Source organism: Mesoplodon bidens (genome assembly GCF_964165515.1).
Source record: "Mesoplodon bidens genome assembly, chromosome: 14".
NCBI classification, from domain to species: domain Eukaryota; kingdom Metazoa; phylum Chordata; class Mammalia; order Artiodactyla; family Ziphiidae; genus Mesoplodon; species Mesoplodon bidens.
Genome location: NC_138170.1, coordinates 37,638,634 through 37,657,895, shown reverse-complemented (window position 1 = coordinate 37,657,895; position 19,262 = coordinate 37,638,634). Strand labels below are relative to the sequence as shown.

Below are 19,262 nucleotides of genomic sequence, written 5' to 3'. Positions count from 1 at the left end.
AAGTACTACTTATTAATATACTTTTATGTAATAATCCATTTTGTTCTTGAGCTTCTAATCACAACACCAGAATTGGTTGACTACGTGATTTACAACTTTTTGAACCTCTTTTCCATAGACCTAAGTCTTCACACGTTACAGACTGAATCCTGCTGGAAACTTTCTAGGAGGAAAATCCAATATATACACCAGCAAATCAGACCAGTTAATTTCTCAGTATTCTAATACTGTAGTTTTTCCAACTCCATCCTTGCATGTCTGTTGGCATCAAATCATGAAACATCTGCACCCGAGTCAGTCTTTCATAGATTTGACTCAATGTGGAGTTGACAGCCTGTGAAGACTGAATTCACTTTACTTTCTGCTTTATTTCAATTCTAAGATATCAGTTGCAAGACGTACCATTAATTTTATGTACCATCGAGAACAAGAAAACAATTTCAACTATGACAATATGATAGTCCTTACTACAAAATACATGAACTGGATACAGCAGTCTTTTTGAAATTTCAAAGTTTCTTATAAAATTGCACTGCTTGGCATTTGGTGGACAATTCTTTGCATTATAACTTACGGGCAGCTCCCTTGCTTAGGTCCCCCAAAATACCTGGTTGCCACTTTGCAAGAAAATATGGAAGTGTGACTATCCTTCCAACAATGAGTATTTCCTCCCTTTATTACCTAGTTTATATCCTGCTGCCTCTGCCATTTTGCATATAAGTAACATTTTATTTTGTTGCTGAGCAATCCTTTGTAACACACTTTTAAATAGCAATTAAATAAATGCTTACAAACCATTATAACTAACTTCACACAGGGACAAGCAGGGAAATGTGTCAGTGGTATTGCCTCGCCACTGTAATTTTCAGGTGCCATGGATTGTAAAATACACCCTGATTTCCAGACATGCTAAAATGTGAAAAAATGCATCCTACTGTTGGTTGAGATATCCTCACAACTGACTCAGGAATTAGCTTTGTGATCCCATCTTCAAAGTTCAAATGACTTGCCCAAGATTCCAACGGGTGCCTAGACCAGGATTCAGACCCACTTATGAGACAATTCTAGTTCTTTCACAATTTGTAACTGAGACATTGCCTTGTTCCAACAGTTAAATAGCACTAAACCAAACATCTCGAATGGCCAGTTTATCAGTATGCTTTGCTGTCAAATACCTTGAGGCTGGCCTGATATGATTAACTTTCAATTAAGCAAGAAATGCCCACCCTAGATTTAATTTGCTATAGCTATCATAGTCTCATTTTGGCCAAAGCTTGGTTTCTTAAACATCCAGAACATATCAAGGTAGGCAATGGGGCTATAGGATAAGAAAATTACATGTGACCACTGTTGGAAATGGTGACAGCTGTTCTAAACCAAACATGAACTTACAGCTGATTTCAAATACAGCAAACGATTTGGATCAGTCTTGACTGATCCAAGAAAACCTCTTATTTTTAGGTCAATACCAGTGATCAAATCAAGCTTTTAACAAAGCTGAAGTTTTAAACAAAGTCCTTCAATATTCCTCTTTGAACACATTTAAAAATCTTACCATCTGTTCTAAAAAATGACTAATGACTATTTTATGTATGATTACATTCTACTAAAATGATGTTAGTTTTTGCCAAAGACGTGTGAGTTAGGAGTACAGCGATAATACCAAGTTGCTGATTCTCCACAAATATGAGGCACTTCAAATGCTGTTTTAGTCTAGGTTTATAGAAGGCTAATTTAATCCTCTGGAAACAGGTTCACCCAAGTTGGTTTCCTTTTTCTACCCCCTTTTCATATTTCGTAGGCACTCTACACATTTCCCCCTCTCTTCCCACCTTTCTTAAAGGGACTACTTCCAAGGATTGTTTTACAAGAGTGCAATTAATCAAGAATATGTGCAGTAGCTTTTTGCCCCTTGGGTCTCATTAAAACTAATTTTAAGCTTTGATACCCCTAGCCCCTAACCAGAATAAAGAAGATGCTTTTTAACCACAAGTAAAGGTAAAATGTGCGCCAAGCTGTCACAGGAAGGACTTGTTTCTTGGGAACAGAAGGCATCTCAGGAGGATGTTCATTTTATACAAGTGCTGCCTTTACTTAATAACCTTAGAAATAATATTTAGAAGTCAACAGGTATCAAACTTCATTTAAAAATGTTACCTAATACCTAAACACAAATAACCACTTTCATTAATATAAGAATAAGTTTGAGCCAATAAAGGGAAAATAAATGTAAACCAAGTTTATTTTGCTTTTTAAGTAGTGTTCTTAAAGCACTACAGCTTGGTAAACAATGTAAATTAGTATAAGTCATCTCAAAAGCCAGAGTTTTGTTTTGTTTTTTAATGAGTTGTTAAAAAGATGCAGCCTATTCTAACAGGATAAATATTTTTAACCATTTCACTTCGAGTTAATGAAGGCTCACAAATGAGCAACACTCCTCATTGAGGAAAACAAAAAGCTGTTGTCGACAAGCGACAGCACACACACACACAAACAAAAAGAACTGTGTAAAAATAACTAACTGTGTTCCCATATTTTTTGAAGTCGCTTTACAATGGGATGATATGCACATGATCTTGCTGCAAACTTGCCAAACAGACTTGTAATACATGTAATCTAGACAAACAATTCAGTCCAAGAGGTGCTAATTTCAGACAATGCAGCACTATAATAATCCTTTTAACAACGTAATTTGTCTTACTCATTATCTTTTCTTCTAGACTGAAATACAGGCTAGAAAGAAAATGCTCCCTAATTAAAAATTGGTATTGTTTACAGGAAAAATTGTATAATTTTGCATTAGAATTTACAAGTATATGTTCAAATTGAATTTGCCTCCTCCCCCCATCCCAGCCACAAAATGGGCATGAAGTAAAATTTTAAAAAATGCCTTAATTTCCAACTTCATGCAAACTAAATAAAGATGACCAAAATAAAAGCTTAAACAATGGAAGGATATTTCACAGAAAATTTCTTATACAAAAAACACATAAGAAAAAGGGCCACTAGGTGACATTTTAATTTACAAATTGGCATCATTTTGGTCGACAAATATCCAGATGCTATTTTCATCTGCTAACAAGTTGCAGAAAAAAAAAAAAAAACAGTAAAAGAAAAAAACAAACAAACAAAAAAACAACCCAGCATGACTTCTGACTTTAATCACACATTTCTTCTGGAATTTCATGTGGATTAAGGATGCCAGGGACAGACATTTGAAGTTTATGTTTCTCTTCCTGAGCCTGTCGAAGGGCTGTTTCTCTTTCTTCCAAAAAGAGATCCGATGTATCTTCACCTGCAAACTCCTGTGGAAACAGATAGTTGAAATGTCAACATACTTTAGTAAACTTCAATTCACAAAATGACTCGCCTTTGGGAAAAAAAAGTGTAGATAAGCACCTCCCAGTTTACACAAACAATATAATTTATCCATCAATTACTGAGTTTAAATTATGGTATATTATTTTTATAATTCTACACAATTGAATTAAAAACCAAAGGTGTTAGTTGGGGGGGAAAAAAGATTTCAAAAGAGGGATAGTATAATGCCATATACAAAATATACTCCATAAGCAACGATACCAAGAAACACTAATGATCAAGTTTAACTATAATTGTCCTCATAGCGGTGTTTCAGACAATTTTCATCCTTTATACACTCTCTACTTTACGAATTATTTTTTTATTTTTTACTGATTTTATATTTACAGTAAAAAAAAAAAAAAAAAAAAAACACAAACAAAAAACAAAACCCAACAACAAAACCTTTGGATTTTGCAGGGGAAAAAAAACCTGAATATCTTATGTGACCAATTCTTTAATAGACATAGATAACTCATCAACTACTTATGAGTTTCATGGTACTTTTTGTATTTCTTTAAAGCATGATGATACAAGAAAAATCGCTCTTCCCATAAGTAAATGGAGCATTCTAACAGCAGTAAAAATAGGCTGGTATCTGCTAATTATCATGTTCCCCCTAAAATGAATTCCTTACTAACAAAATGGAAAATACCAAAAGGAACTACCAATGTGCTTCTTTCACCCATTCCACTCCTTTAAAAATACCTATGGGATTCAATCACAATGTTGCAATAGATATTCTAAAATGAATTATATTAATAAAAAGCTCCCCTGAACATTTCAAACCTATCTCCTCTTCCTGGCCTTGATTTGAAAGTGTTTCTTTCTGTAATCAGTCTCAAAAGAGTAAGATTACACATATTTTAAAAGCCCACTCATTTTGCACTACAAAAAGTGGTCAAGTCAATTCTGGATGCAAGAATTCAATCAGTATTTAGTCAATACTTTTGCAACTGCAAATAAAATACATACCTTTATCTGTACCAGGAAATCCCTAAGATGTTCCTTGAATGCAGGAATATCTTGATTTAAGCTGAAAAGTCCCGTCACAAAGAGCTTTACTTGAGCACTGCAAGTCAAAACACAATGATTAATTAATTGCTTTAAAAAAAAAACTTAAAAATTTAAGTTTATTAAAAAGTCTATTTATACTTACTCCTGAAGATGAGGGAATGCAGACTTAAGAAGATTAGCCACATATTCCTGAATAAACATTTGGTTGTTAACTGGATTTCCAGGATTTAATGGTGTACTTATTTTTCCTTCTTCGACCAAATTAAACATATATGCAAGGATAGATGCATGCATTGTCAAACCTGTTGATAAGAAGGACATCATTAACTCCAAGATGTAATAGCAACTGGAACACATACTTTTATGGCTTTAAATTCTTACCAGCAGTATGTGAGGTGTCTGTCACGACAGAAAAGATATGCTGAAGAATATCACAAAAATAAGTTTGATAGAAACTCTGAGCTGCAGCTTCTTCTTGTGCAACATTTTGTAAGAGTGTAAAAAGTATCTGTAAGCCTAAAATACACATAATGCCAACAACGTTATTACATACTGACAACATTCATGATAGTGTTTCAGCTATTAAACAATTCATTCAAAGCCCATTCGCCCCTCTTTTTTTTGCTAATGACAATTATTTGCCTAAATTATCTTGACTCAGTAATGGAGTTAAACTGGAATCAAAGTCTGCTAACTTACAGGCTATAATCTAACCATTACCACCTTTCCAGTATTTCTGAAAGTTTAGTTGATTCTCTCTACATCCACTCCAAAAGCAGTGCAACTGAGTAGATTTTTTCTATTACATAAAACAGTTACTATTTAAAAGGAAAACAAACCCTCCAACTATAAACAGTTTTTTTTGTTTTATCCTTAGTTAGCCCTCGGTGCTACAGAGCAAAAGCATAGGGGGAAAAGGAAACACTGGTGAGGATATGGGTGAGTGATGTTCTTTCTCCCTGCCTTGAATCTTATGCCCATCTCCCCGTAACTCAATTCTGTCTATGAACTCACTCTGGATCTGATTAAACTGTTTATAGGACTTACTCAGACCTATCTACACAACTGATGCATTCAAACAAAACCATGACAAGTGAAGTGATACCTACTTGTCTACCACTATACACCTACCTGTAAGTGTTTGTACACGGATTGTGGGTTGGTAGGCAAATGAATAAAGAACATCGTTTCTATGTATTTACCTGTATCTGCTACATTCCTCATAGTATGTTTGAAAGCCCAAATGATGGAATCCAAAACAAGTTTAAACTGTGCAGGTGGAATAGCCAGGAATGCTGGGAAACAATGAGAATTGACAGCCTGAAGTAGTAAGAAAAAGTTCGTTCTGTGCTCAGGATATTCTTCAAAGTCCTAAAAACAAATAGTGGGAACAAAAGTTTCAATGCCTGAATTATGTTAAAAGGAAGGGGGAAAGCAAGCCCTAATTCAGTATAAATGTTTGGAGTTGTTAGTGGACCCCATAAGATGTGAAAGTCAAACTCAAAAGCTAATAGAATTCACCTGTCAAGGAAGACAAAATTACTACTTATTAGACAAATGAATTACCAAAGTGAAGGAATACAAGTTCACTTTTTTATAAAGAGAACTCAACAAAACCCACATAAAGACCATCATATTTTCTATTCACTCTGAGACTGTTACTACCACATTTAAGTGACTTTGAGATCACTAATACAGATTAGAAAAATTGTTATCTACTGTGTAAATGTGTACACTTACATGTACATTTTTTCTTTTTGATTAATACATTTTCCCATTCCTTATAAACACAAACTACACTTTAAAAAGCCAGTGACTAAAATGTAGCAAGTTTTCAACGAATGCAAGCTGCTATTTGAATAAACAATCTATCAAATTTACTTTTGTAAATTTAAAAAACAAGTATTTTTCTTATCTAGAAGTTCAAATATTTAATATCAGAGCCTAAAGTTTATGCTGTACTCATACACAGCCATCATTTATGCTTTTAAAAGTGAAAAGGACATAATGCAGAACCTCCCATTATATAACTGAAATGCAAATCACATACCTTATTTATCATATTCAATGTGCATTCAAAAACAGCATCAAATATTTGAGGTATTTCAGCTGTTATATGTCCTCCTAACTTGTTGACAATAATAGCCATAGTACTAAGCACTTCTGGTTCTCTAGCAGCTGGGACATTTCTCTGGTAATCAATGAGAACTGCATCCAACAGAGGAGGAACAAAATTTTCAGCTACCTGTTTAAAAAAAACAAAAAAACAAAAAACCACAACTTTTCAATTTTAATGTAGGCACTTGCTAACTCTTATTAAGCAGCTAGGTCAATGTCATCTGTAAGACTTAATCTAGGTTGATCATCTGCTGAAAACTGGAAATTCCTGTGCTTTAAAAGTTTTTGTATATTAAAACCTTACCAAGAGAAAGTGAGAAATCACAATAGGCTGAGAAGGGCCATGGACACTGCATAGTTTAAATCTGTAATTATTAAAGGAAACTGGGGCCTGACGCTCTAAGTATTGTGGCGGGACCAGGATTCTAGGAATACTGTGTGTATGGGATGGGTAACCTCAAGGTAGAGCCCTCCTCACCAATACTGTACCAAGGTACTCATATCTAACCAAAAGTAGACACCCAATGATTTTTTTAATTTAATGAATGCTTGTTGATATTTTAATAATCAGAAATAATAACCATCACTTACTCTCAAAAAAGGAACTGGACTATGCCAGAAAGACTGTGTGAGGGTTTCCAAGATTCTCAATAAATAGTCTTAGTAAGGCGTAACTTCTATGCTTTTAATAGGTTCTCCATTAAGATGTGCACAATAAATATAACCATGTTTCATTTAACTGAAGATTACTAGTTAGTAGCGTCCCACCATACAAAACAAGTCTAGTTAAGATTTGAAGGATAAGCACAAAATTATTTTCCCTTTTACCTACTTGGTTTCTCTTAACTAGAACTGATTCTCACTTCTTTTTCTTCCTTCAAGTTTTATTGAGACATGATTAATGTATAGCGGTAAGTTTACTTACATACATGAAATGATTATAAAATAAGTTTAGTGAACATCATCATATAGATACAAATAGAAAAAAAATTTTGTGATGAAAACGTTTAGGATTTACTCTTAACAAACTTTCTTATATAAGGTAACAGCAGTGTTAATTGTATTTATCATGTTTGTACATTACATTCTTAGTACTTATTTATGTTAAAACTAAACGTTTTATCTTCTGACTGCCTTCATCCAATTTCCCCTCCCCTCATCCCCCCACCTCTGGTAAACACAAATCTGGTATCTTTTTCTATGAGTTCGCTGTATGTTTGTTGATCTACAACACAATGTTACTTCCTGTTACACAGCATAGTGAGTGATTTGGTATTTTTATACATTTCAAAATGATCACCACATTAAGTCTAGTTACGATCTGTCACCATAAAAAGTTATGAGTTATTGACTATATTCCCCACATTATACATTTCATACCCATGACTCATTTATTCTTTCCTCCCCCACCCTCACATTTCTACTCTTAACACTGAAATAATTTATTTTCCTACATACTGGATCTGAAGTGTTTGACTATCTTTGAATTCACAGCCCCAAACCTCAACATAAACGTTAGTTGTAAAACATAATGAGACCCTTCTTCTTATTACCACTGATACGCCTGAAATTATTGCCTAAGTTGTTGTAAATTATGAACTTCTCAATTCCTTCAATTCATCCTTTTTACTTTCCAATTTTAAATACAGTTCTGATCTCATACATAATACATGTTTAAAACCTTTTGGTATTTAAGCTTGAAAGCTTGAGAATTTCCTAAAAAAATTTCCATATCAATAGGAACAACACTGAAAGTTCAACATTACGAAAGTAAGTTGCACAGTTGTCAGTGCTACTTCCACACAATAGTGATAAACAAGATAGGATTTTTGGTAATGTTCCCAGGATCAAGAAAATGAAAGGTATACAATAACTAAACATAAATCTCATTTTCCCCAAGTTGAGGCATATGGAGCTGGTTTAGTTTCTGAAAACCATTTAAGACTAACAGGAGGGCTTCCCTGGTGGCGCAGTGGTTGAGAATCTGCCTGCCAATGCAGGGGACACGGGTTCGAGCCCTGGTCTGGGAAGATCCCACATGCCGCGGAGCAACTAGCCCCATGAGCCACAATTACTGAGCTTGCGCGTCTGGAGCCTGTGCTCCGCAACAAGAGAGGCCCCCATAGTGAGAGGCCCGCGTACCGCGATGAAGAGGGGCCCCCACTTGCCGCAACTAGAGAAAGCCCTCGCACAGAAACGAAGACACAACACAGCAAAAAAAAAAAAAAAAAAAAAAAAAAAAAGACTAACAGGAATAAGAGAGCAAAAGAGACTTTCAAACTTTCAACTAGGAAAGTGCTTACTGCCCCCCTACTGAAGAGGCAAACTAATGACAGCTTTGCAAATTGCTCTCAAAGCCATGAGGAAAACAAAAATTTCATCTGAACTCTATCCATGGAAAAATAAAAACGACCCAATCATCTCAGCTATCTTGTTGCATCACCAACCCCCCACCACTAACAGCAATTTCTTTCAAAGATGGTATATATCTTATTATTTTAATGTACTCAAGGACTCCACTAAATAGAATGTTATAAAATAATGCCAGACGTAAACATCTAAATTACCTTTGAAATAGCTAAACGCATACAGAATATATGCACATTCCAGAGAATGCAGCATCAACTTTAAAAACAAAAAGCACATCTCACTTACCATCTGTGGATCATTGGACCGGCTCACCCAACCAGATATTAACTTTAAAGTTTCCCTTTTTACTGTTCGCATACTTCTAATCAATGGTTGCTTTGTAACCATCTCACCTAAAAAATACAATCAGGTGGAATCCAACTTAACAACTAAAATTCTACACTGGCAGTTACATGTACTTCAGATATTATTAGTTCCCATTTACCATTAGAAAACTTAAAAGACAAGAGTACACAGATGAATTTCCTGGGAAAATAAACTAAGACTAATTTTATAGGGGAAAGGGGCCTGTGAGTGGTTAAAAAAATTGTCTAGGATTGCCTGAAACATGGGACGGATTAATTTAAATCTGCGAGAAGTGCTGAATGCTTATGCCAAGGCAGTGAATGCAGAACTGACTTATTAATACATCATTCCATAAGAATTCAGAATCGCTTACCATTAGCTTGAATAGCTGCAGAAATATTTTCACTGAGGCACTTGTATACATTAAGCATATCTAAATAAATTCTCCCAAGCTGAATCACAAACGGGTGTCCAACCGCTTTGCAGGCTCTCACATTTGTTTTCAATATGCTACCAAGTTGCTTGACTGTTTCAGGATCTTTAAGTATATCCACATTCTGCGAAGGACAAAAAACAACTCCATTTAACATATGAGAATTATTCTTGTAGCTAAAGCAAAAAACATTACACCCACATTACTCCAAAGCACCATGACATTTATGTTAAATGGTGAAACTAATGCAAAAGTCTTTACTAAAAATAGAGCAAAATATTCCCAATTTTCCATCAAAACAGAATAAAAATATTACAATTTTTTCAATGTGCAAAAGTACACATAAAAGTACTTATGGATCAGATATACATGTCAAAGGTACAAAATATACTACTTCTGTAAATATAATTTTCTCAATTTCCATTAGAACTTTCACAAAAAGTAATAAAACTTACTTTGGTTGCTTGCTGGATTATGCTATCCCAAACCTGATTAGGAAGTAGCATGTATTTTTCTATCAAATGTTCTTGTACTGTTTGGTCTGTTTGTGCACCAATCATGTACCCCACAGCTTCATAAAATGTATGGACCTATGTTAAAAGGCAGACATTTTACTTGCATGCATCATAATAAGGAAAACCACACACAAACAATCCACATACACACTTAAACTAATTTTGTTAAAGTGTCAGAAATAATTTATATTAAGTAGGAAAACAGCCTAACAAACTTCTGGTTGATTTCTGCCTCACTATAAAAACCTAACCACAGAAACACTTGAACTGAATTCAAGAGTGGCTTTCTTTCTATTCCCATTAATAAATTCTCATTAAAACAGTAGTTACTTTCTAAGAAAAATATCCTTGCTGATCCACATACCTGTTGAGGCTGAAGATCACAAATTATAGTGTTAATGTTGTTCAAAATCTCATCAATAAATGGCATTACTTCTCCAACCTGAACCTGAACAAAATGTCTGCGGCACTTTTGAGCTATTTTAATGAAAGTATCACAAGCCATGTCCTGGACTCCATCATGGGTCTCTAAAACAAAAACAATTATAAAAAAATTTTAAGAAATATTTTCCATTTTTTATTCAGCAAAAGTAACTAAATAAAATATATTAAGCAAATAGGATTTACCATGCATGAATTCAAAGAGCTTGTTAACTACAGTCTTCAAGAATTTCCAGTGAGCTCTTAAAAATCGTGGATATTGACCTACTATGTACATGATATTTGATGCAATAATAGCTTTATTATCTTTGCCTCTTTTCTGTTCACATAATCCTAGTAGATCCTGTAAAATAAGACAAATTTCAGTCATTTGTAATAAAATACACTTAGCTAAAGTTCCAGTTCATACCTATCTCTTACATACCTTTATAACAGTAACAAGAAATCGTTTTTCATCCTCTTCATGCATTGCTCCACTAATGGAGCCTATCGCCCAACACAATGTATTCAAATTTTTCCATGACCACTCCGTACCATTCACTTGATTGTGAAGCTTCTCAGTCATTATTCTTTCTGTATCTACATAATCCAGATGAGTAAGATAAACTACAAGGAAAAAAATTCCAAATGTTTCAAAATGCAAAAAGATTTTTACTAAGACTAATAGCACATTAATAAGGATGGCTATTAACAGATTGAGAACCTAAGCATGCCATATTTCCTAAAAAAGTATTTCCACCCCAAACTGAATTACAAAGATAAAAATTAAATTAACAGTATTTATTAACTTACCTAATGTTTCTCTCATATTCTTATACAAATTTATGGAATCTGTATCCTTCATGAATTCTCTTACAACTTCTCCCTGATCATTTTCTACAACTAATACTTCCTCTGGTTTAGCCATTCGACTAACCATCAGTAAACGGACCTATTCAACGATAAACAAGAGAAACAAATCTGTTAGATCTTTGAAATCAGTCACATCAAATGTAACCCCCACTCCCACTCAACACCAACATACCAAACAAAATTATTCCCACAATATAAAAGAATAAATAACATGGATAAAAATCAATTGTTAACTTTCTTGCATCTCATTTGCATTCCTAAGAAACTCACAGGTGGTGCTTGGATAGATTTAGCCAAAAAATAAAAGCCAGTATTTGCATTTGGTCCCCCAAATCACAGGAAGCACATTCAACCACCCACTATTGTTACCTTGGACAACACAGGCAAATACAGCTGCCTCCTGGGAGGAACATCAAAATGTTGACTTCCAGATAGCAATGGAGAGGCAGATGTTGAGAATGGGCTCTCTCTATAGAGTTCAGCTGCCAGGTGATTCCAGTACTCAAGACAAATCTTAAAGATTTCGGTTTCCTCTACTTCGGATACCAACAACATATAATGAAGAGCCTACACAGGAGACCAAAACTATTAAAACAATCCTTAGACGTTACTAACCAACCTCAAACTGCTTTCCATTTGCTACGTTAATGGGAAATAAAAACTCATGTTGCATTCTGTACAACTCTGACATTTCATTATTCATCAAATAGACAACAGAAATTCTCTAGGAATAACTGTGCTTTCTTCTGACATGTCCTAGGACGTGTCAAGAAACTTACGTGATTGTAAAAAGGTATGGACGTTAAAAGACATTTGGTAATAGCAAAAAGGTAGAAATAATCCAAATGTTCAACAGGTGAACGGACACAAAACTCGATGTTTATCCATACAAAGGAGTATTATTCAGCCATGAAAGGGATTAAGTACTTATACATGCTATAACATGGTAACATGCTAACTGAAAGAAACCAATGACAAAAATCAGTATGTTATGATTCCATTTATATGAAAGGTTCAGAATAGTTAAATCCATTGAGATGTAAAGCAAATTACTGGTTGCTAGGGACTGGAGGGTAGAGCAGATTGAGGGAGTGACTGTTTCAATGGGTACATCATCCTTTGTGGGTGATGAAAATGTTTTGGAATAGGTAATGGTTGACAACACCGTGAATGTACTAAATGCCACTGAATCAAACAATTTACAATGGATAGTTTTATGTGAATTACATCTCAATTTTAAAATAAGGTCTTTAAACTTTTCATCTTAGAAATGACAAATCTGCACATGCTTTAGGAATTTAATTTTCATTATAAATTACTGATCTGGTATTGAGTAGAACACAAAAATCGTGACACTTGGCTTTTAACAACTATAATTCAGAATTGACAACATATATTTATACTGCACAGACAAGTAACAGGTAAGAAGATATGTTAAAAGGTATAGGAATTTTTAGAACAAAGGCGTACTTTAAGTTTTTATTATTAATTTCAGAAGCCAAAGGCTCCAGAAAGCCTACCTCCATGAGTGTTTCCCTGAGATTTAATCTTTTTTCTATAAGTTGACCATGTTCTTTAAGAAAGGTGCAGAGAAACAAACTGAGATTTTGAATAAAGTTCTGTTCATCATCCTTTCCATTCGAGTATGCAAGTCGAATATTGGTATTTAAAGGAAGCATCTGCAAGATTAAATATGAATCATAAGCCCTTCATTTTAAAAACAACAAAGATACTACATTTAAGTTCTAAATTTCCACCACCCTTTTACTAATTTTAAAATATACGGAATGGGACTTCCCTGGTGGCGCAGTGGATAAGACTCCAAGTTCCCAATGCAGGGGGCCCACATTCGATCCTTGGTCAGGGAGCTAGACATGTATGCCACAATAAAGAGTTCACATGCCACAACTAAGGAGCCCGCCTGCCACAACTAAGACCCAGTGCAACCAAATAAATTAAAAAAAAAAAAAAACAAAAAAAACAAAACCATATGGAGTTAAACAGCTTATTCTTCCCTAGAATGCCTTGGTCTATTATATCCATTTTTGTAACTTTCTGTCTTAATTTTTTATTTTTTTTAAAGTTGCAAGTAGTAAAATTTCCTCAAAGATTATGCTTTGAAATATTCCCTACATCAGAGTTTTCCCCACCTAGTGTTATTAAAAATGTAAAAAGTTGATTCAGATCACAAACATATATAGTAATGTAGTTTTGTGATTAACCTTCTAATTTCATATACACCTAGTCAGACTAACACTTGGCTAATCCCTTCATTTAAGAGATGAAAGGTCAAAGGCAGAACTGATATTAAACCCCAGGATACCAAGCCTCTAAATTCTGTAGAAATAAATTACCATGACACTCCCAGAACATTTACTTCAAGGAATTTTCAAAATGTTCATAAAAATTTCTTACCCTTCATTTTATATAATAAATATACAATCACATTACAGCTCATCTATTTATGGTAAGCTGTGCTGAAATGGTTCAACTCAAACCCAACATTTTCTAAGGCACTAAAATTGTTCAGTCAGTTTTTAAGGGTGTTGTATTACCTGTTTTAGCTGCATCATTGTCAGCGTAAATAGCGTTACAAATTGTTCCTCATACTGGCTTACACTCACACCAGCGATCTCAGTGAGGCACTTCAGAGAGACATTTCGAAACATTGGAACATTCAGGAACTATTTTAATTTAAAAAAAGGGGGTGGGGGGGGAAGGAAGCGTAAAATTAAATGGCCTGAAGCACTTAAAATTAACAATTAAAAAAATAAAGGATTTAAAAATCAGGAACACAGAGGAAAAATATCAGGCAAATAGGTGGTGATAGGGTTTTTTTGGGGCACATATATTTTAAGGAAATTTCGTTATCCATCCAATGGACAGTAAATGCTTTAGGAGTATACTGTGCTTTCTTTTGATGTGTCCTCAGACACCTGGAAAACACAAAGTTGCTTAGAAACTTTCCCCACGATCTATTACATGACTTTTAAAGACATCATGTTTTCTGTATAATCTAAAAAGATTTTAATTGTTTAGGATTTTAAGGGATGGGAAATATACCTAGGATTAATAAGGTGTGGAAAAACTGGCTCTTTCATATTTAACTGTTGAGAAGGTATAAAAATAGCCTCCCATTAGGGGGTGGCAATTTGGTAAGCATCAGAAGCCTTAAAAATGGACATACCTATTGATCCAATACTTACACATATTAAAATTTATACCAAATAAATATTTGGACAAGTGCATAAATGTCCAGTATTTCCTGCACTACTGTTGACAATGGCAAACAATTTAAAATAAACCGTCTATGGATAAAATGGTGGCTCTAACATAGTAAACTCAGATTAGAATATGACCATATCAAGCCCTCAACTACAAAGCCCCAAACGTAAGTTATAATAGTCTGCTTGATTAAATACATAACTTACTCATTATATCTGATTAGAAAACATCTGGAAATACAACCAGTTGGTAACTATCTCTGGATGAACAATTGTACGACTTCACGTAAGTATTACATGCTACTGCAACTAAAAGGAAACCAAATTCATTATTAGTTGTTCACATAGAATTTGGGAGACTGCCTGGTATGAGTGGCAGAATCATAAAATTCTGACACGGTTTTTAAGAATTAGTAGCTGAAACTACAGAAAAGTTCTTCTGAGCAATTTCCTCATCTCAGAAACAAGGTTGATTATGGCTGTGAATGTGGAATGGTTTTAATATTCAAAAGAGCATTACAAATTAACAAAATACACACCACTATCCAGTGATAAACCTAACTGAAATGTATTCACTATACCTTATAAATTAATGTGCTGATTAACTTGGTCTCAAAAATATATCCAAGCGGAATCCAGTTAAGAAATCTGAGCAACGTTTCCAAAGTTGCATGTACAAGTGGAGCATTTTGGGAATTTTCCTACAACAAAAACATGATTGTAAATTATCATCTTCCTATATAATTAATTATTTTTAAAAATGAAATTAAAAGCACTTACCATCACAAACTGACAAAGCTGAAAAATTTGTGAGAATTCATTGCACATGCTAAAAAAAAAATTGATCAGTTTAGAACACACATAGAAATGAATACTGTATTTACATACTAACATTTCAGCAGCCACTGAAAACTTGAGTTACTTCTATTTATAAACACAGATATCAATAACTTCATCGAAAGTTACAAAGCTATTAAAACTATGTGTAAATATCTCTTAAAACCCACCTATAAATAGCACTTAAGTTCATTTCTTGAAGGTTTGGTTTTCATGTCATCCTTACTCTATTTGAATAATTTCAATCACATCACATCTTTTATTCTTTTAAAATTTGGCCACACCGCATGGCATGTGGGATCTTAGTTCCCCAACCAGGTATCAAACCCACGCCCCCTGGAAGCACGGTGTCTTAACCACTGGACAGCCAGGGAAGTCCCTCAACCTAGTCTTTTAAATCAAGACAGTCAAAAGAGAACTCTCCAAAAGTGGTGTTCGATATATCCCCAAGTGGGATAAAGTGCGAGAAGTGGTGTTCGATATATCCCCAAACCTAAAATGTGCTTATACACCAAACCAGAGAAAAAATCCTAAATTCTGAAGTTAGTCTGAATACATAAAGGTAAAACATTACTGTTCCCTAATGACTAAACACATTTTATTACTATGTTGAAGAAAATAAAATCTGGAATGTTCCTGGTGTTAACTATAGGGAAACTGATAAAATGTAGGAATATTAAGAATAAAGCAGACATCTGGACACAAGTCATATCCTTGGACCTATGATTAACTAGACATCATATAAATCAGATTCCAAAGTTTTTTGGGAATTCTTAACCTATATTCCTTCCACATGACATGCATGAAGTTAATTTTGCTGTAACGTCATACATATTTTTCAAGCCTCCATATTTAGATAAGGCCACTTTAGCACTATTTAAATTTGTAGTAAAAAAGAATTGTGTATTAACTTTTAATAATCATAGTTCCTTAATAATTTACAATCTCCCTCCAAATTCCTTGAAATTACTAGAGAAATTACTTAAAAATTCCAAAACAATTACTTGCCTGTCTTTTAAATGCTTAGCTTTCACTTGGGTTATCTGTCCACTAGAGAAATCAAATACTTCTTCACTCAAGAGTTTCAGAATCACCATATTATTCTGACAGAGACTTTCACTGGTCCTACTTGCTCCAACAATGTCACTGATAAAAGTTGGCCAATGTTTTGGCCATTCTTGTTTCAGTATCTAAAATAAGATAGGAAATGTTAATTTCATTTCACTTGTCAATGGTAAAGAAAACAAACTTCATAGAAATTGTGTGATACCAAAAGCAGGAGCAAATATCAACCACCTTTCATTTTCTTCCCCTTTATTAAGACAGGAAATGTGCTGCCCTCTATAGAATGTACAGAGTAGAAACTACAACACAAAGTTCTGTGTCTCAAATGCCCTGTTCCTCCTCTCAATTATCCTGATTCGTCTAATCTAGCTCTAATGTGTATGCATATCAATATTTGCCAGATATGTGCAAATTATCCTAAGAGACTATAAGATCTAACTCTAAATGATAAAAAGGTGATGGGCAGGGAAAGATTATTTTCTTTGGCTGGAATCTGGGCCCTGAAATATAGGTAGGGTTTGGAGATACAAATTTGGAAGGAAAGAAGCATTATAGCTGGGGACAGAATCATCTTTGACCAAAAGCCTAATGGACTGTATTCAATTTTAAGGTCTGTACTGTTGATTCTGTATGCTAGGGATTTCCCAACAATATTCTGTAATAGCACCTGTTAAGGAAGAGGTAAGTAACTTAACCTCTTTGGACTCCTCCCTCTTCCCATTCAGAGATATGCTAACAACAAGAAGTCCTCAATAAAAGCCAGTTTAACTTAGTGAAAATCCAAGTGTTTAGGAAAACCCAATGTTTCTATAACTTATTAAATAAAAAAAATTTTTTCCCTCACATACTAATTAATGTTCTCAAGAAATTTTTTGGGCATATTATTAAAGGTAGGTAAACTTAAAATTTCTGAAGTTACAAATATAGAAAGACTAAAAAACAGGCTAATTATAGAGATCAATTAAAGGGATGTTTGAATTTAAAGGCAATTTTTTCAATGAATTAATAAGACTGAGATAGTGGACATGGAAAGGAAACATGCACAGTATGAGACAGATGAGAAAAAAATTTTTTATTTTAATAGATCTTTATTGGAGTATAATTGCTTCACAATACTGTGTTAGTTTCTGTTGTACAGCAAAGTGAATCGGCCATATGTATACATATGTCCCCATATCCCCTCCCTCTTGAGCCTCCCTATCCCACCCCTCTAGGTCATTGCAAAGCACCGAGCCAATCTCCCTATGCTATGCTGCTGCTTCCCACTAGCTAACTATTTCACATTCGGTCGTGTATATATGTCGATGCTACTCTCACTTCGCCCCAGCTTCCCCCTCCCACCCCGTGTCAAGTCCATTCCCTATGTCTACATCTTTATTCCTGCCCTGCAACTAGGTTCATCAGTACCTTTTTTTCCCCCAAAGATTCCATATATATTCACTAGCATATGGTATTTGTCTTTCTCTTTCTGACTTAAGCATGACAGACTCTAGGTCCAGCCACCTCACTGCAAATAACTGAATTTCGTTTCTTTTTTATGGCTGAGTAATAGTCCATTGTATATATGTGCCACATCTTCCTTATCCATTCATCTGTTGATGGACATTTAGGTTGGTTCCATGTCCTGGCTATTGTAAATAGTGCTGCAATGAACATTGTGGTACATGTCTCTTTTAATTATGGTTTTTGCAGGGTATATGCCCAGTAGTGGGACTACTGGGTCATATGGTAGCTCTATTTTTCGTTTTTTAAGGAACCTCCATACTGTTTTCTATAGTGGTTGTAACAATTTACATTCCCACCAACAGTGCAGGAGGGTTCCCTTTTCACCACACCCTTTCCAGCATTTATTGTTTCTAGGTTTTTTGATAATGGCCATTCTGACCAGTGTGAGGTGATACCTCATTGTAGTTTTCATTTGCATTAGATGAGAAATTTTTTAATGAGTTCAATCTATATTGGAGCCAAAGAAGTGAAGGTTTTACAGTACCATATTTGATGTTTCCTACCACAGCATATTAACAATTTTAAATGCTAGACAGCAGGCTAACTATTGTAATAACTGTGAAGATTACTATCACTACTCTGCAAGATGTTAGTTCAGTTATTCGATAAAAGTAGGTTAGACTATTTGTTCAACCACTCAGCCTGAACTGAAGCACTTAATCCTTCTCAGGGAAACAGTGTGTCAACTAAAAACTTACCTGAACAAGAATCATATTTAATTTCCCGATATATACCTTTTCCTTCTAAGAAAAGAAAAAAGTTTAGATTAAACGAGGACTTAAAATAGAAACATAAATAACAAATGTAGGCAACCCACACACCCCCAGAGAGAAAAAAAAAAAAGACTGCAGATCTATTGTAAATGATTGTGCATACATGTGTCTGTATGTCTGTGACAGAAGTGGGTTTAAGTCGAAGACCCAATATTTAAATGATTTTATAGTCTCACAATAATCTGCAAAAAAGCTCTTACCTCTACACAAGTTGGGTCAGATGACGTCTTGATAATGAGGCCAACAACATATTTTTTTATCCCTATTAAAAAAAATTATTCAACACTTTCATAGCATGCTAATACATCTTCAGGAACCAAAAAAACTGGGGGTGGGGGAGGGCAGAGTAAAGTCAGATACACCTGAATCCCATCGCCAATTATGGCATTTTTGAAAAATGCCAATT

At 34.4% G+C, this 19,262-nt stretch overlaps 1 protein-coding gene across 1 annotated transcript in view; it reads right to left on the bottom strand.

Moving 5' to 3' along the window:
• Nucleotides 1-3,003: 3,003 nt before the first annotated feature.
• Nucleotides 3,004-19,262, bottom strand: part of XPO1 (exportin 1) — a 42,311-nt gene continuing 26,052 nt past the window's right edge. The window contains exons 5-25 of the mRNA XM_081253584.1: nucleotides 19,057-19,118; nucleotides 18,782-18,826; nucleotides 16,521-16,702; nucleotides 15,456-15,504; nucleotides 15,257-15,376; nucleotides 14,007-14,135; nucleotides 12,972-13,130; nucleotides 11,821-12,018; nucleotides 11,392-11,530; nucleotides 11,024-11,205; nucleotides 10,786-10,942; nucleotides 10,523-10,686; nucleotides 10,099-10,233; nucleotides 9,584-9,767; nucleotides 9,151-9,257; nucleotides 6,428-6,622; nucleotides 5,580-5,748; nucleotides 4,759-4,893; nucleotides 4,520-4,679; nucleotides 4,336-4,432; nucleotides 3,004-3,305 (exon numbers count right to left, since the gene is read on the bottom strand). Coding sequence (XP_081109710.1) covers nucleotides 3,159-3,305; nucleotides 4,336-4,432; nucleotides 4,520-4,679; nucleotides 4,759-4,893; nucleotides 5,580-5,748; nucleotides 6,428-6,622; nucleotides 9,151-9,257; nucleotides 9,584-9,767; nucleotides 10,099-10,233; nucleotides 10,523-10,686; nucleotides 10,786-10,942; nucleotides 11,024-11,205; nucleotides 11,392-11,530; nucleotides 11,821-12,018; nucleotides 12,972-13,130; nucleotides 14,007-14,135; nucleotides 15,257-15,376; nucleotides 15,456-15,504; nucleotides 16,521-16,702; nucleotides 18,782-18,826; nucleotides 19,057-19,118 — 2,915 coding nt within the window. The 3' untranslated portion in view covers nucleotides 3,004-3,158. The remainder of the gene's footprint in view (nucleotides 3,306-4,335; nucleotides 4,433-4,519; nucleotides 4,680-4,758; nucleotides 4,894-5,579; nucleotides 5,749-6,427; nucleotides 6,623-9,150; nucleotides 9,258-9,583; nucleotides 9,768-10,098; nucleotides 10,234-10,522; nucleotides 10,687-10,785; nucleotides 10,943-11,023; nucleotides 11,206-11,391; nucleotides 11,531-11,820; nucleotides 12,019-12,971; nucleotides 13,131-14,006; nucleotides 14,136-15,256; nucleotides 15,377-15,455; nucleotides 15,505-16,520; nucleotides 16,703-18,781; nucleotides 18,827-19,056; nucleotides 19,119-19,262) is intronic.